We start from the raw sequence: 24,088 nt of genomic DNA, 5'->3' as shown, positions 1-24,088 counted from the left end.
GATGAGACCACCTTCTGCAACCCTATGCCGGCTTACTTCAAAGTAGTGATGACTTACAATACATTGTAAATTGCCAAAGCTCTAAAACAAGTGAAACCCAATGGTTTCACCTGGAGATAGCTGCTTCTTCAAAAGGCACATCACTATACTGAAAAAGAAAATTGACAAGGTAAGCAAAAAAAGACATTTATTCCTAGAAAAACAGCCAAATATGTACACTGAGTAACTGAAGCAAAGTATGAGAGTTACTCCACTACGCTATTCTTCCAACGTGCCTTCTTTTACAATGGCTCGTGCAAGGTTTCGTGCCAGAGCAAGCCTCAGCATTTCCACCTTCATTGTTTCAGTGTCGTCGTCCTAGAAACAAAAATAGTTTTAGTTCACCAAAACACCACCACCACCTGGATTTTCCTTTCTTCCTCTGGTTTTACAGAAGTTCCATAATATTATCTCAGTAAGAGAAATACATATGCAGCAGCCAGTCAGTTACAAGTTTCCTATATATTTTCTATCAGCGTCAAAGCCCTGTCAGTGGATTCCTATGCAGTCCGATATATTTGTTCAGGGCTCATCTTCTAGAAGGTCTCAGGCATGGTCTGCTTGAAAGCCGTGCTGATTTGCTCAAACCGACTGATTTAAAAGGGATTCAAAAACTTCCAATTTGAGCATTTAGCCTAAATTGCTACACTTAAGTCAACTATCTACAAACACAAGAGAGGATAGTTGACTTAAGTGTAGCAATTTAGGCTAAATGCTCCAATTGGAAGTTTTTGAAGCCCTTTTAAATTGGTCGGTTTGAGCAAATCAGCATGGCTTTCAAGCAGACCATGCCTGAGCTGAATTAAATTCTCTCATGTTTGAGACTGATTTCAGAGAGATGCCACCAGGCAAACATCCGTGTTCTTAACAGATGCAGATTCATTTACTGTTACTTAAATCCAGATTTACATGTAGCAAAAGTGTTTCCAGATTACAAAGACTGCCAGGAAAAAGGTGTTCAGCACCTGGCAGCATCTTCATTTAAATTTCTAACCTGATTTTCTTCCATTGAGACTGGAAGCAGCTTACAATAAAATTAAAATAATTAAGACAGCCTACATAGGCGGACAAACCATATACTTCAAACAAACCTCCTTTAGAAACCTAACTATCCATAGAAAAAGCCATCAAATTCAGTCTCGCATAATTTCTGAAAATGTACCAGAGTGGATGCCTTCCTGACATACCAAAAAGGCTATTCCATAAAAGGAGCAACTACAGAAAAAGTCCAAGGACAGGCAAGGGATAATTAACCATCCTTGAACAGAAAAGTGCCATGCAGGTTAATACGAAGAGAGGTGGTCCTTCACGTATTCATCTACTAAAATCTACTAAGCCCCAGCTTGCCTTGTGGCTCAGGGTGGCTTACAATTCTAAATTAAAAACCATAATACAACAAAAAACCATTAACCCTCTAACCCCCGATACGGGCATCTCAAACTCCATTAGAAGTCCTAGCAAATAAGATCCTTACAGCACCTCCTAAAAACTTTTTAAGGATGGCATCCTCCACAGACAGCCCATAACATAAAAAGGGAGACACTACTGAAAAGGAACGGTCTTATAGATGTCAAGAGGGCAACCTTAAGAGGACGCAGAGGGACAACCAGGTTACAGCTAGGAGAACATCACAAATGGGGGGAGAGGGTTCTTCAGATACGTGGCTCCTAGGCCGTGACGGTCATTACCAGCACCTTGAACTGAACTTGGAAACAAAATGACATTGTAGCTGCTCTAAAAGAGGCAAAATGTGTTCTCGCCAGCTAACTCATGAAAACTGGGCTGCTGCATTCTAAACCAAGAGCAGTTTCTGGGTTGCCACAAGGTTACAAAAGCATAGATTAGTGTGGCCATCTCAGCTGAGCCTAAGAAAGGGAAGTGCTGGGTAACCAGATACAGATGCTGGTGGATCTCAGACCAAGACAGGCTTGGACCAGCCTTTATTATTTTGTGTACATGTAAACAGAGAACTGTAGTTAATCCCACCTTCTCTGGCATGCGTACCTATATCATACACATTATGGTAAATGCGTACATGCAGGAGTCACATGTTTACATGTACACACGAAATATTAACAGCATGGATCATTTAAGGATTCGATCTTGGTGATCTCAATGGGAAAGTTAAGCAAACCAATGGGACATAAAAGTACTTAACTTTGGTTGGACTGTGCCTTAATAAAAATACAATGCATCAAGGAGCCCCAAGTTGTCACTCTCCAGCAGTCTGCCTTTAAAGAGGATTACCTGTAGCGTACTGTTTTTTGATTTTGTAGCCATCACATCTTCCAAGCATCGCATTAATTCATATGTCTGATCAGCAGAGAATATCACCTGGAGAAAAATGGTAGTCAGGTTTAATAGAACTGCAATTTCTCCAATATTTATTTCTTCAAACTGGAATTCTATCTCTTGACTCAGTGGCAGAAGCATGACTAATCTCTGCTAAAGAGAAAACCTGAAGCTAACCTGTACACAGTGTGCATCTTTGGGTTTTTAGGAGGTAGAAGCTTTTAAGAAATGGTATGGTACCAAATATTTATGGCTTATGACTAGAGATGGGCACAAAACAGAACACGAACCAGTGGTTCGTGGAAGCTCCTTTCCACAAACATCCAAACTGGTATGCTGGTTTGTTCATTTTAAAAAGCAATGCCCCTTTCGCAGCGGCACAGAAAGGGGCATTTAAACCCACCGTTCAGCTGCTTGTCGGGGATTTCCCCGACAAGCAGCTGATCATTTAAACAGCGGGGCTTGGCTGTTTAACTCCCGGCCAGACAGCCAAGCCCCACCTGCAGTTTAACTGGCTGTTTCCCCACTGCTCGGAGCTAGCACACTAATTTCTGTATATGACTCCCCTGGTGCAGCCTCCTTTGGAATAATGTGCCTTTCGCAAAAAGGATATTGCTGAAAAGGGCAACCCGAACTATCACAAAGCTTGAACACCTGCCCTATGAGGTAAGGCTAAAACGTCCAGTGTTTTTCAGTTTTTTAAAAAAGGTGAATGGGTGTGGCATGCCAGATCTCCAAATTATGCATAATGTAATAGAGTAGGCCAGGAAACTTCTCTCATAATCCTCGAACTTGGAATTACCCTATGGGATCTATCAGCAACGGATTCAGACAAGATAGAAAGCTTCCCACCTGTTAGTTAACCTGTGGACCCACTACCATAAGGTGGTGATGACCACTGTCCTAGATTACTTTTAAAAGAGGGATGGACAGATTTATGGAAAACTGGGTCACCGATTACTAATTGAGATAACTGAACGGGGCCTCCAGGTTCAAAGGCAGAAGGCCGGCTAGCAGTCTGCACTGTTTTCTGCAGGCCCTGCTTGTGGGCTTCCTTACGGCACCTGCCGGCCACCACCGGAAATGACCAATGACTACTGGTCTTGTCCAACATGGCTCCTGCTATATTCTTATGTTCCAAACACATTAACAAAGAGGAAGTTCGTACTCTCCATCTCTCTTCCGAATAATACAGACAACGTTTTAGGGATTAAAGTGTACTTGCAAGCTCAGCTGTCACCTTTGCCCGACTCTTCACAGTAATGTAACACTGCAGTCCCTTTATGCTCCAATATGAAAGCTATTTGGGATACGTACTTTCTTGCCCGCTATCAGTTACCCCAGAGAGATATTCCTTTGACTAACACTACTGAGAGGTCATCCGCTGTTCGGAAATACCACACTTACCTCTTTCTGCTCCAGGAGAGGAAGTGCATCAGTCAGCAGGGTCATCCAGAAGGAGGAAGGAGCGATACGAGCTGTCATCAGTGTCAACAGTAGCTTGGCTGCTGGGAAAAACTGCTTTTCTCCATACATCCGATGAAATTCCCGATACTTCCCTATAGCCAAATGCCAAGTCAGTTCACTTTCCCAGAGATGTGCAAATCATTTTAATACTGGTGCACTTGAAACTACCCATAAGGACAATCCAAAATTAAGCAGACTAGATTGAACACTGAATGGATGCAGACATTAAAACAGGATCATGTCCGGTGGCAGCTTCAGTTGCAGGTCAATGCCCTAGTGTGTGCACACCATGCATGGGGAGGAACAGCGTGCATCACCATGTTGACCCCAGCCCCCTACCTCCAGGCAACTGCCGAGTGGTCTGCACAGGGATGAACACACACCCACATGCACACAATTTCCCCACGATCAGCAACATTTCAGAAGTAGTGTTGTTCCTAAGCAGGAGGGGGCATATATGCAAGCACTTCTTCTGCACATGCACTCCAATCAGCAATCGTGGAAGTGGAGGATGGGGTCAGTGCACTTGTGTTCACTCTTCCCTCCCCGCATGGTATATCTGTATCAGGCTACAGTGCTAATGCATCTAGAGGCTGCTGCTCCTTATAAAAGTGCTTGTACATCACAAAAGGCACCAGCTTATGTACTTAAATATGACTTTTACGTTTCCCTGGGAGATTGATAATTATAGCCATTCTCTGGCTTGTGGAATTTGCGTGCACGAACATACATACAATGCATATCAAGATGTGCCACATTAAGTGTTGCACATGTACTGGTATCATGGGATTATCTTACACTACCATTTTTTTTAAAGGAGTGTGGATGGTAGCTCTCACCAAGAAATGTCAGCCGATCACTAAGCAGCATAGCTGAACCCAAGTTGTCAATGAGGTCCAAATCTGAGAAAGTGCCCCTCTCACAGTAATCCTTCAGAAATCTAAGGGGAGGGGGAAAGCAGATTAGTACTCAGGACAATCAATAAATACACACTGCTACTTCATTCCAACAAGCCAGCCCCTCAGAACAACTATGCTATAGATTGAAAACCTGCTGTCCTGGAAGAAATGATCTTTTAGTGTCTAGAACTGTGTTCCCCAAAATTTTAATAGTATGAATTAAAATTAAAGACACACTCCAAACGATTTACTTCTAGTCAGTGAAAAAATACAAAATTTGGAAGGAAACAAGGCCCAGAGAATTTGTTCTGGCAAAGCAGCAGGCCAGCATACTCTGTTGGTAGAAAATGTAGGCTCACAGGACTATTAGTGCTTTTGTTACCATTTTCTCAAGCTTGTAAATGGGAGCCTGGATTTGTCAGGAAATGTGTGACAACACACAATAGAATTCTTTCTTTCCAGCCTAGTTTCAGAGGAATTCCATCCTCAAACCATTTCCAATTTTTTAACGCTAGATCTTATACAAATGGACTAGAGAGTTACTATCAGTGCCAGCAAGACCACCAGTTCTTTACTATTTTTCTATCAAAGCTTATGTAAAATGTACAGTTCTACTTATTTAAACTGTTGAAACCGATAAGTAACTGTTGTGGGGATATTGAATACTGCCTCATTGGTCCAACCCCCCTGCTCCCAGTTGCTCATACCAGCCATATCTTTCAATCTGCACCATTACTGAATCATCCTTCCACCTGCTCTAGCTTCAACAGAGGAAAGTCCTGTCTCTGCTCTCCAAGCAGCTGCAGGAAATCCAGGAAATATTGATAAAAGCCTTTTATAGAAGCTATTTTGCAGAGCCAATATTGTGTAGTGCATGTTGAGCGACGTTAGGTCACAGCCCACTTATGGCGACCTTACAAGCTTTTCAAGGCAAGAGATGTTCAGAGATGGTTTGCCAGGGCCCACCTCTGAGTAGCAACCTTAAACTTCCTTGGTGGTTTCCCATCCAAGTACTAACCAGGTCTGATCCTTCTAAGTTCTGACAAGATTGGGCCATCCGGGGCAATATTACCTATTCCAGAATTCTCAAATCTCTAACACATCTGAACAATTGCTTTCCCCATATAAATTTTAAAGGTGGGCTGGCCTCCTTTTGAATAGAACAATATCAGGATCTGGTGAACAGTTTGTGAAGTTGTAAGTTTAACTGCCTTCGAGATCTCCAACTAAGTTGTTTATTAAAATGTATTCCCAGATATTTAGAAAATTTACAGTGTCCTATGAGATGCCTGTCTATAGTCCATTTATATTTCTCTTCGATCGCCTTCCAAAAACCACTCCATTTGTTTTAGAGTAATACTACTAAGCTGCTTCCTTTTATACTTAGCTAGCATCTCTCTCAGAACTATTTAGTTTATTGATTGTTCATCACAGGATATAACTGTTTGACTGCTGTCTGATAAAGGTGCATTATTTACAGTTGCATCAAAGAAAATTCAAGCAATGTATGTGCAATGTATGTGGGGAAATAGAGGTCTAAACATTTTGGTTTTTAACCTAAGTAACATCTTTGGCTTTTAACATGAGTGATGTCTTTGGCTTTTAAAGGGTGTGCGCGTGATTTCTATATTTTATTAATGAGCTTAGCTAGTTTGGATGTAAACTCCTTGATTTTCACCAGTGATTTTATAGCCTTTGGTTATAGCAATAAGCTTTGATTGATGTTGTAAATACATTAGTACACCTCACCCATGTAATATTCGCCTGATGATCAACGGCTTGGTCATAAAGTTACCATATGACTCACAGTTTGGCGATGGGAGATTTTTTATTTTGCAAAGATGTCGCATTTTGACAAATTGGAATCCATTTCTTCTCGGTTGCATTCAACACAGAGCTAACCTCTTTTACACCTATCTCAGAGTAGAGATGGGCATGAACCGGAAAAAAACTGAACCATGGGGTTCGTGGTTCGTCAAATTTCACGAACCACGAACTTTCATGATCCTGCCCCTGGTTCACGAACCAGTTCGCTTGGTTCGTGAAAACATCACATCCAGGTCAGAAAACCATCACTTCCAGGTCAGCAGAAATTCACTTCCGGGTCAGCAGAATGTCTGCAGGAAGTCCATCCCCTGTTGCCTAGGAAACTGATTGATTGGCATTGCAGTGACAAACCAAATGAACCAGCCTAAAATTTCGTGGCAGTTCGTCAGAAATGGGATCTGACGAACCATGGTTCGCAAACCACAAACTGGCCTGGTTCGTGCTTGATTTTGGTTTGTGCTCATCTGTATCTCAGAGCACTGCAGCACCTGAAGCCTACTATAGGAAGAAGCAACACTTTCTCAAGAGATGGGCTCAGTGCTTTATGCTATTATGTCACAGCAACATTCTTGGAATGCAAGAGATAAGAGTTCCCTTTTGAGATGCCTTGTGTGGAACAGGAGAACAATGGGAATGGGCATATTAACATAAAATGTCAGCAATGTTACATAAGCTGCATCTTGTCCCTCTAGCACAGAAAGGACCTTAACGTTCGCCATGCACAATCCACCTCTACCACCCAAGATGTAGCCAACATGATCACAAAGACTATTTTTGAATGGATTATTGTCCTCTAACAGCTGCTAGATTATCCCTAAAACATCCAGAGGACTTCCTTTACTCCTTTGCTAGTCAAAGCCTACCTGTCTGATATGAGAGTAGCAAAAGCAGCATCTTTTGCTCGGATACTCCATGACAGTGCAGAGCCAAGGCGGTTATTCCGGACAGCTTTCATGGCCATGATTTTACAGATGCTGCGAACTTTGTAAAGATATTTAAAAAAAAAAAAACAAGCATTTTCATTGATTGGTAGTTACACAAATATAGTACCATATTAATGAAAACACACACACCAAAACCAAGGCTCAGAAAGATTCACCTTGATCATTCATCATTCTCTGCTCACATATTCTGAGTACTTTGAGGGCTTTATGTTCTGTGTCCAAAGGGATCCGTTCAATGTGAAGCTCCAAGTATGCTCTACCATACTCTGGACAGTAGTCAAAATAGTCTACTGCGAGCTGCCACAAGCTATAAAAGAGGAAGGGAAATGATTAAACAGCATTTTTCAGCAGACAAAATTCAAGAGTTTATTAAGTCAGAAGCTACTAACAGTGCATTCCTATAAAGCATTACTCTACTTCAAGCCTGTTGATTTCAGTGGGCTTGGACTTACAGCACATATGAGGACTGCACTATAAAACTATAGCAATAAAACAAGAAATCAAGATACTACCTATGATGGCAGAAGAGTCCAGAAGCATACTCCAACAGGAGATATTCACGCATATTGGAACCAAAACTGAAAGAAGAACACAGTGGACTAAGTTCCTCACAGCAAGAACAGGACCAAGGCTGACCACTGTTAACAGCTGCCATTTGTGTAATCATGTCATTTTGTAAAATGAAAGAAACATGTAAGGGAACTAAATTAACTGTCTCCTGCAGCAAACCTGGTTTCATAGAAAAGACTTCTGCATCTTCCTCTTTGCTCCGTTATGTGATGCATGTCCCCGGGGGGTGGGGGGGGGGAGCAATGACAACAGAGTTCCATACTATAGAGGTGGAGCCAAAGACTGCCTACGTTTCAATCTTCAGACTCACATGACCTTAAGAAGCTGTCAGACTGTTTAGCTCATGTAGTCCAGCATTTGCAACTAAGATATTCAGCAGCTTTCTGGATCTCAGGCAGCTATTTCTGCGCTCCTGCTCACCAAAACCCTTTTAAATGGAGATACCAGGGACTGAACCCCGGACTTTCCGCATGCAAAGCAGGTGCTTTACTGCAACAAAACTATGGTGGAAGTTAAACTGTTTAATCAGAATGATAACAAAAGCCCTATAAATTAACTTAGCAATATGTGCCACAGGACTGATAACGACCCCAAAACAGGAAGTTTAGTCATACTTTATCAGCAAAACCTAGCAGAGTGTAGTGGTTTAGAATGCAAAGCTGGGAAATATCCACATCTCAGTCACAGGCGCACCAGTGCTCTTAGGCAAGCCACTATTCTGTCAGCTTCTCCCTTACAGGACTGTTGAAGAATAACATACATGAAGCACTTTGAACACAGTGAGGTGTTACACAGGTACTAACAGTGCAATCCTATGGAAAGTTACTCCAGTCTAAGCCCACTGAAATAAATGGCCTTAGACTGGAGTAACTCTCCATAGGATTGCACTGTGTTATCTGTAAAAGTTCCACTAAATGAAAGTCTCCAGCCTGATAAATATATTCTGAGGTGCCAGTCACCAAAAGACCTCTCAACCACGAAGACAAAAGAGGTCTTCCAGGAGTTCCTGAGTTTAATCTCATCCACACCCTTCCAATCTTGCCCCTTCTCCCTTCCTAACAGGAGTTATTCAGGGACCTGATAACTCTTCCCTTCTGCTAATCATGGGTCATCAATCACTTTTTTACCTATAGTTCTACCCAGATATGCTCAATCAAGCCTTTCCCAATGTATTGTCTCACCTCCAGAGACAGCCATTAAGCCCATTGTTCTTGGGGCAGAAGGCACAATCCTGCCTCAGGGTACATTTCACAATATAATTGGGCAGCCCTCTGCTGTAGTTTTGTACGTGTCCTGGGATCCTATGCACACCCTCAGACGTGTGTCTGAGCTTCCTCCTCCTCCTCACTGCGAAGTGCTGGTCACTCAAGCTGCTACTCTCTATGGACATCCTCTATCCCCTAGACTGGTAAATATCGCCCAACCCTGAATCTCTCTCCCTCTTCCTATTTTCTTAGTTAGCTCTCTGTGTATGCTGTGTGTTATTCCTGTGTGTTTCCCTTTAATGTCCCTTTAATAAAAACCATTCCTGTTGAACACCCGCTTGTTCATTAGAGAGTCCTCCAAAGGAACCATCCTGGTATACGTTGGTGGAGATCTGCTAGTTACCCCCTCTTGCTGCATCTCCTTGTATGCTAATTCCCCCAACTTGCAAGGAGACCACACTCTCTGGGTAACGGGAGAGCTGATAAGAGTTAGTGAGGGAATGCCAAACAATGACAGAGAGAAATTAATCTTCTTGGGTCCTTAAAGTATGTTGGCCCCCAAGTCATATAAGGCTTAAAAGGTCAATGCCAGAATCCTGAATTAGGCTCTCTTGCCACTGAATATAAATATTTATAAGTACTCACTAAAGGTTGTGAGACTGGAGGAGATTGCAATGATCCAGTAGGTCTGTCAGATGAGCTACAAACCACCAGTTGCTCAGGGCAATGCTGCACAAAGAGGTAAAAGAGAGGGAGTGCACAATTATAATTTATGTTACCATGCGTGTAAAGGCTTTTTAAAAACTTAGTAAAAACAAATCCAACACTGTACATCTAACAAAATCATGTGCGTGTTTCATTCTGTATGTTTTTTTTAAAATATGAGAGAGTAAGATTTGAATCCAGTTGCATCGAGAGCTCATACTCTGGAGATACAGGTGGTCTCTAAGGTACAACTGGACTCGAATCTTGCTCTTCTATTGCAGACCAACAGGGCTACCTACCTACTTAGTACTATTTTAATATGGGGCTTCTTTTTTTGAATACTCCTATTACTACATTCATAAACAATTCCTTTAAATACACAAGAAATTCTAGATTCTGAGGCAGATTACAAGTACAGATCAAGTGCTCTATAACAAGGTTGACTAAGTCACCTGCATTCTTTAATCACTTGATGGATGTCAAATTCAAAGGCGGCCAGCAAAATAATGTCCAAGGGCTCAGGACTACTCTCACCTCCAAGAAACTGGTCCAGGCTTAACTACAAAGAGATGAGACATATTCAATACTGAAAATGGGTGTATCACCACCAAACTCAATTAAACTCATAAAAAGCACACAGCAGCAAGAATACAAAAGAAAGTAAACGGAACAAGGACTGAAACAGATACACACCACCGTTCCCTCAATAAGATAGTCAAGAAAACAGAAGCTTCTATTACTGTCTGGCCAATATAAGCCAAGCAAGTCACTTACAATACATATTGAGCAGCATTCTCCATGTAAGTCACAGTAGCATCAGCTCTTCTCAAATCAAGGCCAACTGAGTGATGGAAAGGGCTGAGTCACATAAAGCTGCCTTATACTTCATCAGACCATTAGTCCATCAAGGTCAGAACTATCTACTGAGACTGGCAGCCACTTTCTGGGGTCTCAGACAGAGGTTTTTCCATATCACTCACTTGCTGATCCTGTGAGCTAAGCAGACACTTTATTGTTAAGCCACACATGCACACAGCCCCCACTTTTGGAGGTGGTGTCTGGTACAATTATTTTGGAGACTTTCCCAAATCAGCTGCTTGCTTAAGCTCACGTGAGACTGGCGTGCCACTTTTGCATGTGCTGTCTCTAAAATTGTGTTATTCCTCAATTCCCACTGTCACAGAGGACAAGATAAGCAGGAATGGGGCGAGGAAGCATCATTATTAAATGCCTTTCTGCATGGGTGACAGAAAGATGAAAGCCAGCTCTTCTCTCAAAGCAGCGTTACCCAAGTCACCTGTGCATAGAGGTGGAGATCCATAGGCTTCACAGTAGGATGACAATACAATAATCGGGTTACTAGATAATGGTACCAGGTAGTCATGAGATCTTTCTTCTCTAGAATGGTGTTTTCGTCTCCCAGTAGGATCTAATGACAAAGAACAGAGTCAAACCCCTCAAGTACTCCCCAGCAGAGACCTGAAAGAATATTAATTTACTCATTCGATCTCTAAAAAAAACTGGGCAGTTAGTACAAAATGAGTGTCAGTTCTTCTGATCAAATACTATTTGTGCATTTTCTTGTCTTTGTGCAATGGGTGGCAAGTAGCCTTTCTCCAGAGAACCAAGGAAGACAGGGGGAAAGTGTTTCTCCCCCCCCCAATCGTTCTGCATTATATTCTTTCCATCATCCTTCTCCCTCACCATCCCATGATGGAGCACGTAAAAGCTATTTTTGAAAAGAAGGGTTCATAGAATGGAATGGGAAAAATTAGATTTGCTGGTGTTCACAGAGATTTCTCTTCTTTAAGAAAAGACAGAAGAGCACATGCACTATCATGCTCTAGCAGAAAGCACTCTGTTTCTGAAGACAAAACATAATTGTTCACAAAAAAGGCATGGGCTACAAGCGGTGTCACAGATATTAACCAATGTGTGCCTGTGACATTTGCACAACCACGTTCTACTCAGTAATCCAGATCACAAAAGAGGTAAATGACATTTTATGGTGGGACAGTTTCCCAGTAACAAGATATTGTAGCTTGAGTGAAGAAAGATTACCCAACAACAGACGCCTTAGTGCAAGGAAAGACTTTGGCTTCCTGCTACAATGAACTAACATCGCACAGCAAAACACAGAGCAGGGAACAACTACGGGAGCCTGTTACTGTGTAAATCTGTGATTTGTTTTAGAAATGCAACCTTTCTGCAGGGACCTTCACTTGATGGGCTGCCATAAATTGTTACATCTGGAAAATATACTGGGTTCCTGAATGTTCGGCTTTAGCACAAGTTATCTGATTCATAGCCCAGTGCAGGCCTCAGAACTTTTTACTCCTCCTGTCCCAGAATAGGATCCTGCTCAGATACCTAGTCCCAGCCCTTTCATTGGATATATCTGTCTTGCAAAGGACAGAGTTCAAGCTCAATAGCTTGAAGACTTCCCCCAGATCATACAGTGTTGACTGATAGGGAAGAGAACAGATTTTAAAAACCTGGCTTCCTTTAAATTCTTCATAATAAACACGTTGCAAAACCTGCAACCCATCATTTACTCACCCAGCGTTCTTTCATTCTAAAATCCTACACACCTTGCAGAGAGTTTCCATGTGAGGATTAGACGCAAACGTCCCATCCTGCAGGAAGCGCTGACATTCGTCATGCCAATGTTGCCATTTCAGTTCCATCTCTGTCAGAGTTTGTGCATTGCCAAGCTGAAAATATACAAGGATGCAGTTTTCTTCCCATAATAGTAGAGTCTTTAAGATCATCAGTGCAGCACTTCAAACAACATCCCTTGAAACCACGGGAGGGGGGAAACAGTTATAGAGAAATCAAAAATATTTTAACATTTAAGACATGGGTGGGAACTCCCCAATGAAACATCCAGGACAATGGATGTTGAACAATTCTTCTATAACATTTATACAATTAATTTGAATAGATCTTTCTGCCAAATGTGGGGGTTTGTATCACAGCCAGAGACCAAAACAATCTCCCTGAAGTTGCATATCAAAGCTGTTTATTATAGACACAGAAGAAACTTTTACCAAAACAAGTACATTTGTATGAGTTAGTCTTTTCCCCATACAAAAACTTACTAAACAGAATTATAAAAGAAATCTACAGACTGCATACACTGAGCACAGGCATCTTCTTCATCAGCTCATCCAGAATTTTGCACATGTTCACTGAAACAGGATTGGCACTGGCTTCCTTAGACAGCAACTGCCGAGCTTCATCCATTCGGCCTTGAAGCACAAAGATAGTTATCTGGGAGGAAAAAAATCAAGGTGGAATGTTGCAGAGTATGGAATTAAGCATAAGAAATCACCTACACATAATACAAGCACACAATCCTATATATGTATTGTTCCAACAGTGCACACAGTAGCTTATACTCACAGATGGTACAAACACAATAGAGTCTTCCTTCCTCAGGCAGAAGTAGACTGCAAGGATCTTAATTCTTTAGGAAAGATCATTCATAGTATTTATTTTGGCTCTAGCGTCATCTTTTCAACAAATAAAATCACAGATGGCAAGCACGCTTAGTTTCTTGGACAAGAATTCCTCACTCACTGCATTCCAAAAGTTTTCATGCTTTGCTGGACTTTCACTCTTCAGAACTTCACAGGCCATGTTGTCCACATCACAGACATGAAGACGAACCCAGTCAAGAAGGTGAAGGAGGAGAGGACCAGCTGGAAAAAGGTTATACATTCTCATCATCTTTGAGAACTGGGAAACCTTAGCTCTACAACTACTATGTTGGGAAGAGAAAAGAGATACATATAATTGGGTTTATGATATTCTGCTTCCCCAAAGCAATTCTCAGCCTTCCGTGCTGTGTCTTTTTGCCCTTAATCAAGTCCTCAGATATGAACAAATATTTCCTGCCATAGCTACTATTCTTGGACGATGCCACTGTTCAATTTCAAATCATGTTTGATAACAAGGAAATAATTTCACGTAGAACAGGTATGCACCTTTTATATGCAACGTAATAAGCACACACGTGACTGAACTGCTGGATATACCCCTACCAATATGATTCCTCACATACACACTCATGATGTGCAGTGGCATACGTAATTTCCAAAAATTACATGTAGAAAATTAGTTTTGGGGAAAGTGACCCTACCCCCATGTGGAAACCCTTGCTATGAAGCGCCAGAGAATTCAGCCCCACCAAGCAGAAATTCTCTTTATTTATTATTCTTACATATTTGACTATTTTTTATACTTCATCTGCATAAAACTCAATCTGAGAAGAAATTTTAGTATCTGTTTTCCATAACCTTTGAGCAACAGAGGCTGTACAACAGAAGAGATGGCCAGCACTGAAGGGAATGATACAGTATAAGAAGCACGATGTATGGTAGTAAAAGGCAGCAACAAAGATCATGCTTTTGAAGACATTCCCTAGTACCATTTTTATAGAAATATCCAACTGCTAAATATAGCATAAGCAATTCTGAACTAGAAACATGCTAACACACAGTATGTCATCCCAATTACGTTATACTGAAATTTTCACCTGGTGCTGCTTCAATAAACATGATCTCACAGAGATTCCAGATCAACTCCATAGCAGACAAAATAGAGACCTAAAAGAGACAGACACCAATTAAAGGGCAACAATCATTTTAATACTTTGAGCTTGCAGTCATAATACAAGGATCATCAGTCAAACAATCAAACATTACTCAGAGAAGTTTTGCTTTGCACAAATAAGATATTGCTAAAATAAGAGCTTGGGCCTCTGCCTTATAGCATGCTACTTGGATTCAGATTTCAAGGCTAGGGACAAGGTAAACATACAAGGAGGCTGCTCCATTCAGCAGACAAACACCTATTGGTGGTCCCTGGCCCCAAGGAGGTCCATCTTGCCTCGACCAAGGACCAGGCCCTTTCGGCCCTGGCCCCAGCCTGGTGGAACTCTCTATCTGTGACGACTCGGGCCCAGCAGGATTTATTATCATTCTGCCAGGCCTGCAAGTTGGAGATGTTTCACCAGGCCTCCAACTCGGCCTCCTACCGGGGGGGGGGCGTATATCCCCTCCCTGGCTGTTGTCGTTTTCATCTGATGATTGTCAATGGCCCCCACAGACCCAGAGTGGCTGTATACAGGACTCTGCAATGTGTGCTTCTGAGGAGGTATCTGTAAATTGTATGTGTTTTTATGCTACCAATTTTATTTGTTTTATTTGATGTCTTTTAAATTGATGTGATCCTCTCTGGGCCTGCTTGCGGGGAGAATGGACTATAAATTTAATAAATAAATAAATAAGGATATTCACTTCAACTCAAAACTAGGCAGTCATAAACTGTGGCTCTCCCCCAGCAAGATTCGGAAGCACTGCGGAAACAATCTGCACAGTTCTGCTTGCAGAGTGAGTAGGGGGTCATTTCAGGACACCTTCCATACCCCTGATGAGGAGAACCTTTCACAGTAACCTTCCACAGTAAGTCCAATGTTCTGTTCCATCCTAAGGTAACAGTACTTACGGAATTCCTTTCAAGAAAGAACAATTGCTGTATAACGTCTGTGATGTTTGTCCATCTTTTCTTATTGGTATTCTAGCCTATGCACAGATCCAGAGATTTTGGCTATCCTTAGTTACAGCCAGTACTTTGCGCTTATCATCAGCCCTGCTGTATTTGACATCGCACTGAGTTCTGGATGTTCTCGCTGCACTCTAAATGGCATTTTAGACTGAGGATAGCCTTCTCTTCTCCATTTCTCTTGAGCTCAACAAAAAAGACACAGTATGTTCCAGAAAATCTCTGCATCTCTGGTACTGGCTCTATTGCCTGGATTCCCAAGAGGTGCCATATGGCTGGCACCACGAGTGCGTATTTTTGATTGCACTTGGGACCTGGAGACGAACCTGACCCATGGGGAGGTATAAAAATTCTCTTGTATACCCATGACTGATGGTGTAATGCGCCCAACTGTCTTAAGTGGACCGTTTCCATGTTGGGGAGGCGGCCTGGAGGCATCCACTTATGATGGCATTATTGGCAGAACTGTCTTATCCATTCCTTAATGGCCTGGTTGGTTAGGGAACTACCAGTTGCCTTGGGGGGAAATCTTTGCTTGTTCCAGGAAGATTTAGAAAACCAGGAGTTTCTGGAGTCGTGCTGTCTGTTGGAGCTGCAAAAGGAGCTGTAGGAGCTCTGGGTAGGCTGATTTACCTTATGTGCCTCTTTGGGGAGCATAGCCTTCTTTTTCTCCTATGTCTCAACTAAGATCTCATCTAGGAAAGTGTCTCCACACCGTTTTTCTCCTCCAAGGTCACAGAGAAGAGGCTGTTTTGGACAAGTGGTCCACTTTCCAGGGCTTCAGCCCCAGATTGCATCAAATTATGATGTTAGCTGCATGGGATTTTCTGGAAAATGGAATGGCATTCAAGATGGCAGTGTCTGCAAACTCTGAGGCTCTCACAATTTTTAGCAGAGCTTAACTCAGTCTGACTGAGTTACAGATTCTGCAGGAGCTCATCCACCCAAAGAACTGCTGCTCGAAGACTGAAGCAGATCAGCTGGCTCTGAAGTTGAGAGGGGCGCCTTCAGAAACCTCCTTAAGGGAGAGGTTGTTCTTCCTATCTGTAGGCTCCTTGCATCTCCATCTTTGAACAGTACCACACCTGAGAGAAGGGCAGTTACTGGAACATCCACTAAGGAAACGTGTAGAAAAAGGGAGGGAGTAAAGGATCTTTGCCACTGAGTGCAGGTTTTTGCCTCCTCTAAGCACTCATCCCTTGGGGCTTCCTCAAATAAGTCTGAGAAAAGCATGATGGACTGTGTCTGAGCGGGTTGGCAAAAGACACTGAAAATACTTGGAGGGGAGGAACAGCTGTAGCATAATGGTTAAGTGATTGGGTTGCGAATCAGCACGCTGCTGGTTCGACTCTCACTACTGCTATGAACTCTGTAAGTGGCCTTGGGTAAGCCACTCCTCTCAGCCCCAGCTATATTGTGGGGAAAATAACACTGACTTTGTTCACCCCTCTTGAATAGGCATTAATCTGTCCAGGAAGCCAGTATATAAGCACATGCTAATATTCTAAAAAGGGATCTGGCTCCCCAGGAGTTGCACTTCCCTGAGCCCCCCTTCATTGGTTACACATTACACGAGTATACATGTAATGGCCCAACAGCTTTTTCTAGAGAAAAACCAGTTCACGATGGAGATTTTAAGTGGTGGGTTGGTGCCCCCATGCCTGGTGTTCCAAGAGAATCATTTCTTTAGACACCCAAAGGTGAAAAAAGAAGGGAAGATCTGCAGCAGAGAAGCAGCAGCCAGATAAGAGGGGTCCTCCGAGTGTAGAACACTCCAAAACAAATTACAAACCTCTAAGGTTATATGTTTAATATATTTTGTAAATTTTTATATTTTTAATTCTTACAAAGGTGCAAGTGCTCAAATGTGGTAAATATTCTACAATAAATATACTACAATAAATATACAGCTAATAAACATTCATAAATAATCATCAAGCGTCCAATCCTTCCAGTCCACTTTGAAAAATCAATTCCAAATACCAGAGTTGTAAACTGTATATTCTTAGTTCTTGTTCGATTTCAAAGCTATCTGTGTGGAGCTTGAAAACTATAAATATCTGTGTGGAGTATCCTCAGATGACAGCATTTCCTAGTGGTTACAGCTGAAACTCTCCAAGATTGGGCTATGAGAACCTGTATGATATATGATGTTGCATTAAATATTACACGATTACAACCTCCCTTAATCAAACCATATGTATGCCTGTTTCTCAAAATCACTCCAACACCACCACACTCATTTCCTGGAAGATGAAGGAGCCGATGGACCATTGCAGTAGGATTCTAATGCTCATGATGTCATATAAATACACTTCTGCAGCCGTAAGTTACAGATTTAAAGGTACAGTATATTTATTGTAGAATATTTATCACATTTGAGCACTTGCACCTTTGTAAGAATTAAAAATACAAAAATTTACAAAATATATTAAACATATAACCTTCGAGGTTTGTAATTTGTTTTGCAGAGAAGCAGCAGGCAAGCAAAAGAGTAAACATCAAGTCCCTGCCACTTCTCTGCTCCAAATTTTCTTTGCAAAAATCGTATTTTGAAGGTTTCATTAAATCACTGGAAGTTTCAGACAGACAGAAGTTTGATTAGCATAAAGTATTTTTAAACTGAAGATTCCTGCAACAAGCTCCTTCTTTAGCAATTTCAATGAAATCTATACAGTATTAGAATATACCAATGGATTTTAGGGGGGGGGGATTTGTGGTAGATGCTAGTAAAAGTTTATTCTCAAAGGTGACAGCTCAAAGAAACATGTTTAATTTACCTGGGTACTGTGCTGCATTCTCATTACTGGGTCCCATGTAGAAACTACAAAAGAAAATTAAAGAAGTTAAGACTGCCTCCTTTTTCCAGTTTACTGATTTAATTTATTTATTTCAAGAGTTTATACCACTTTCTTTAGCCCTCATGGTGGCATATAAATTAATTTTTCAGAACAGACAGAAAAGACTAAAGCCCAACAGCAAAAGCAGATTGTAACAGCAATAAAAATACACTTTTAAAAGTTCTAAAACCAGCAACCAGCAGTTTACAAATCCAGAAAGAATAAGAATTAGTAGAGGAAAAGGTCATTGATCTACCACTGTCCTCCAGAATAAGACATTTAACAGACCTCAAAAAGTTCAAAAATAAGGAGAAAAAGACATCCCGAGGGCAGAAAAATCCTAAAATTGGGGCACACAGTTGAAAAAGCCTTTTCAATACACCCGCAAGAACCTTTTCAACCCAGATCCAGCAAGGTGGCTAGCTGTCCTATCTCACTCTAAAGAAGCGTTAACATTGCTCTGTATATTTAGTTACTCAGCAATTTATTAGTACATTCCACAGGCTCTGTTTCCTTACACTATGACCTGCCTGCTATCTGTGCAACCATCAGCATCATATTGGGCTTATTTATATGTAAACTCCTATTCAGATCTTAATCAAAGGTATTTACAAATTAAACTGACATGCAAAAGCAAGACTGTGGGATAACTGAACCATTCAGGTTGTCCTTTTCCCACATTACTAGTGCAGAATATGACTCAAAAGGAAGACAACCCAAAATGTAAGACAATTCCTATTAAAAAGGCTACAAGCAAAAATTTGTTACTAAACGTAACTAACTGCTATAAGATGCCACAGCCTCCCCCCACTTTTCTTTACAGCATTGTGTGTGAAAAAACTAGTCTTTCTTTCAAGAAAAGAAGATAACTTGCCAGCCATCTGGTGTGAATCTTCCATACAGGCTCTTATGACAGAACGGTAGCTTTTGCTCACTCGAACCAATCTGTCAAAAGTAAAAAGGTTTTTTAAATGTATTTTATTTATAATACAGATTGTTCAGTTATGTCAAACATAATTTGGCCAGAGGGCATATACATATATATGATCAATTACTCTAAGTTAACAGTTTGTATCAGATACAAATATATGATCAACTACTCTAAGTTAACAGTTTGAAGCAAACAAAACTCAACCCTGCTGAATACAATAACGTATAAGAAAAAGCAGCAGTTAAGACATTAATTAACACAAATTATGTTTATCGTAATAAAACTACGTTTTCCCAAATCCTGAGTGTAGCAGTTAAGAAGGGATTACTCAGTATTTCCTTGGGGCAACGTTTATGTAGCACCCAAATAACCGCTTCTAGTGTATACTGATCTCTTCTATGTTGATCCATAGCTTATTAGAATTCATTACTGTATAGGGGAGAATATTTCTAAGTAGGATTTATGTGTAATAGATATCTTACAATATTCCTTGTTTTTTAAAAAGTGTACAGAAGCATCTTCCTCTCAGTTCTCATAGCTGTCCCAAGCATCATTTGGGTATTTCAATCTTATTTTATGTCAAAAAAAATAATCATTTATGACAAAAAATTTATCTGCCACCACATCTGCAACAGAGAAACACAAGCGACTAAGACAAATAAAAAAAATATTCAGATCAAATAAATTCCCTACTGGCTCCATTCACATGCAGCACCAAACCGCTGCCTGGTGTTTACATAAGAAATCACATTCTTGCACACACACTTTTCCCTTTCTCTTGCACTTGGATTCCCTGTTACATCCCTATTTTGAAGCAAATCAAATGTTGTTATTACAGCCAAACTGGCAAAGTGGTTTGTGTTTGCTCTTCAAATCAGGATCTGATGGTGGCTTGCCAGTCTGGATGCAACAACAAACTACGGTTGGTCTCAAAAGAGAAAATGAAGATGGAAAGGAACTGTAGCATACAAAAGGAGGATGGAAGTTGAGATGGCATTTTATTTATTTAAAACATTTATTAGCCATCGTTCCACTAAAGCAGCTAAAAGTGGCTTACAATGTAAAATATAAGCATAAACTATCACCCAAAAAACCCGGTTAAAAACACAGTTAAAATACATTTAAAAGTTGCCTAAATAAAAGAGTCTTCAACTGCCTCCTGAAGCTAGAAAATGAGGGGTGCATCTCCCTAGAGAGACTGTTCCACAACTGTGGGATTGCCACCGAAAAGGCCCTGCCCCATCTACACTTCAACCGAGCTTCTTTGGTTGTTGGGACAGACAGCAGGGCCTCTCCCTGTGATCTTAACTTCTGGACAGGAACTTATGGGAGAAGATGGTCCTTCAGATACCCTGGTCACAACCCATGTCGGACTTGGCCATGGGAGCGGTAGCCACTGTAGTTGCTGTAATATCAGGGTCACATTTACTCACACTGGGTAAGGTGCAAATAATGCCAAGCCATTGTCTAGCATTATATATGTAGAGCTACTGGTTCAGTTAGCACATTATTATACATCTCTAATGATGTCTGGATACTTTCACCTTTAAATCACTTACTGTGTTGTCCTTGACTTCCCAGTCCTTTCTTTCTCATCCTTCTGCAGCCCAACAAATATCCCATGTGATTCATTGAAAAGTTTCCGCAATGTGTGGGAGTATACATCTTGATCTCTGCGAACAATATAAACAAAAGGGCAGCCTGGCCTTTTCTCTTTCTGCTCTGAAACAAACCAAAGGGAAGCTTTAATATAAAAATACACTATTACACTTAATAAGAACAGTAATGTGCAATTCACAGAATGCAAGCCAAACAAACCCCATTAGTTAATAGTCTTAGTGTAACTAATCTGAATTAATATACTAATTACAACCAGAAGCAGTAAAACCCCACCTAGACGTAATTGGTTCTCAACAACCTAGGATCATGAAAGCATGTAGACCCTTAAAGTAAATAAAATTGCACAAGGGTTTCTGCACACTTCCATGTGCTTTCAGGGCAGAAAAAAAGGATCACTCTTCAATAAGAGTTCAGATCCACAACAGCTTATTAATGTGCTATCGAGCCTTGGTTTATTCACTACCATGAATTCAAGGCATATTAATCACAAACAATACTAACCTGCTGTTTCAAACAATGTTTCACACACCAGCATTTCCACAGGTCCCCACTCAAAACATAACTGCTTCTGCTCAGAGTTCAGTTCTGGAATCAGCTGTATGACAAATGAAGAGCAAGCATAACAATAAAAATGAGGTTTATTTTTTAAGTATACTTTGTAATAAATGTAAAGAGACCAGGGTTCTCTATAAAATCTGGAATGAGTAAACAGAACCATTAAGTCAAGCACCGGTCCCTGTATCTCCTGTTCTTGCCAAATCTCTAACAAAGCAGGAAGACTGTGGACTACACTACTGTGAATAGCAATTACTGCCTGTTGATGCAAGTAGGATCCTACTATCTAATTTCTGCTTTGTTTAATGCCTCATGTTAATGCTTATGCTTTGTTTCAGTTTTGTTTCCACTCCGTTTTCAGATTTCTGCAATCAAAACCTTATTTATTAGATATTCCATCCTGTTGATTGTATTTGAATTACAGTAAGAAATCCACTTTGAATCTCAGTAAGAAAGGCAGACTATAAATAACACAAAATAAAATAATAAATTTAATTTAGATATTATGCAAAGCTGATCAATAAAATTAGCACTGCTCTTCTATACCAGAGACCCAAAATATCTTGTGTGGATATCAATTATTATATTTTATATGCAAAATATCTTTAAAAAATGCATAGGTAGTCACAGTTCTACTGTGGCATATAGAATTATGATAGCTATTTAAACAGGGACTACAACTTAAGTGTTGCTTGCCCAGGTACCACATGGGAACTTGGTTTCATAGGTTCATATCCAACATTCTGTCCTCCAACCTGAGGCTGAGGCATTAAGGCTTAATCAATTCTAAACCACAGCCAGCCCATTCTCCATCACTGTTGCTGCAAATCAAAGCCACCAACTGTCACCAGCAAAGGGGCTAAGAAAGCCCCTCCATTTTCCATCACTACTGCCCTCACTGAAAGACCTTTAGCAGACAATGGTCAGGGGTGGGGAATAAACACAGTTTTCCAAGAATCATTTTGCATACAATGATTCTTAGGCTTGCTTTAAATTTGTAATTTTATTATAATCTTTTGCTTTTATTACATTTTAGCAATTTTTACGTTCAAGGAGAATTCAATTCCCACTCCCTGAGGTGCCGTATAGATTCACCGCAGTTATACTACATCGAAACAAACTGCGGATGAGACCCACAACAGTTTCACTTCCAAATCTCACATATTTCTCTCCTGCACGTTAAAAGCATTACGAGGAGTAAAGAAATCAACCTGTTGAGTTCAGCGTCTTACTGAATTCCCTTGTTCACAAGCTGCCCTGGGGATTTCTGTTTCAGTTGTTTATTATTATTATTATTCAAATTATACACAACACAATCAATAATAAATAAAGATCACGTTAACAATCGGCCTTGCTAAGCTGATACAAGTTTCCACCAGAGACCTACGTATCAGCCAAGTATCAGTGTAACATGTACGCTGTTCCAAGTAACGCTGTCTTTTGCAGTTATGTCAGAAAGCTGCAGTTTTTCCATATAAGTTACAAAAATTTTCAAAATAGTTCCCAGTGCCCCAATGACAATAGAGACTACTGTTGTATTCTTCATCCACGGTTGGGTGGTTTCTATTGCCAGATCTCTATATTTAATCTTTTCTTGTCTTTCTTCTTCTTGTTATTCTGTTCTTATTATTATTCTTGTTAATAATAACAATGATGATGGTGTCATTTATAGTCCGCCTTTCTCACTGAGGCGGAATACACACTGTGAGATTTAATACAAACAAATCTTTAACCCCCGCAGCGCAGCCCTTCCCTTCAGCTTCCCTCCCCTGCCCCTTCTTTTTCTTCCCCACGGCTCTCTTCTGGCCGCCATTCCCCTCAACATCACCCGCGTCTGTCCCAGAGAAGAAGGGGAAAGCAACGCACAGTGAGCGGCGGCTCTATATCCAGTTCCTCCATGTCGCTCAGTCCGAGGAAAGCTCCTTCCTCGCCTCCAATCCCCAGTGATCGAGACCGAACTCTCTCAGCCAATAGCCATGCCTCTCATACAGTCGCGCGCGCACGAAAGGAGGACCCCGCCCCCACGAACAGACCGGAGCTGCTGTCCATCTTTGGGGCTCTCCACTGCAGTGCCTGAAAGTTTCAAAAGCTGAAACTGATCATATACCAGCACCGCGACTCCCTATGGACGCAGTGTCTTCCAAAAATAAGGAAGAGATAAGGGGAGATTTGAGAAGGGTTCGAATTGGAGGCGGTTGGGATGTGCCTTGGAGACAGGCATGCCGAGGACATCAAGACTAAATCTGAGAAAGGCCCCCCTGAAAGGAATCAACGTGATAGGGCGGGAAAGCGCATGAGTAGCTGAGGAGGTTGTGGTGGGGCTGCTTTGCTTGGGGTAGTTTCGTTTCCTTGAGAAAGAGCGGGATTAGGCTTGGGGAGAGTCAGCAGTAAAGGATGCTGTTTGCAAAGCTTGTATATCGCCTCATTAGGTTTTATTTTGCTTTGGGGTCGGTGGTCAGATAGAGAAGGTAGCCCCCGCCCCGTCATCCATTTTCGGCGTTAGGTAAATAGATCGGTTTTATGCGCCCAGATCCACTCAATAGGAGCCAGAAACTTATGAAAAGGGTTAGGTGATCTGGAGACGAGAGGATGGGGATACAAGAGAGAATAGGAAACAATTAGAAAT

The 24,088-nt window shown here is 41.2% G+C and overlaps 1 protein-coding gene across 1 annotated transcript; it reads right to left on the bottom strand.

Annotated features, from left to right (window-relative positions):
- Positions 1–170: 170 nt before the first annotated feature.
- NUP85 (nucleoporin 85) lies at positions 171–23,433 on the bottom strand. The gene is made up of 19 exons (XM_054978756.1): positions 23,329–23,433; positions 21,409–21,502; positions 20,847–21,009; positions 19,231–19,301; positions 18,297–18,340; positions 14,489–14,558; positions 13,531–13,652; positions 13,087–13,221; positions 12,540–12,662; positions 11,246–11,377; positions 10,401–10,507; positions 9,889–9,972; positions 7,981–8,046; positions 7,624–7,775; positions 7,388–7,505; positions 4,638–4,738; positions 3,739–3,890; positions 2,287–2,373; positions 171–357 (listed from the first exon to the last, which is right to left on the bottom strand). Exons 1-19 carry the CDS (start codon positions 23,359–23,361, stop codon positions 259–261), a joined length of 1,953 nt encoding a protein of 650 aa, XP_054834731.1. The 5' UTR covers positions 23,362–23,433; the 3' UTR covers positions 171–258.
- Between the last annotated feature and the right edge of the window lie 655 nt (positions 23,434–24,088).

Source organism: Eublepharis macularius, chromosome 4, assembly GCF_028583425.1.
Source record: "Eublepharis macularius isolate TG4126 chromosome 4, MPM_Emac_v1.0, whole genome shotgun sequence".
Lineage (NCBI taxonomy): Eukaryota > Metazoa > Chordata > Lepidosauria > Squamata > Eublepharidae > Eublepharis > Eublepharis macularius.
Note: the sequence above shows the minus strand (reverse complement) of the source record. Positions and strands in the feature narration are given on the sequence as shown.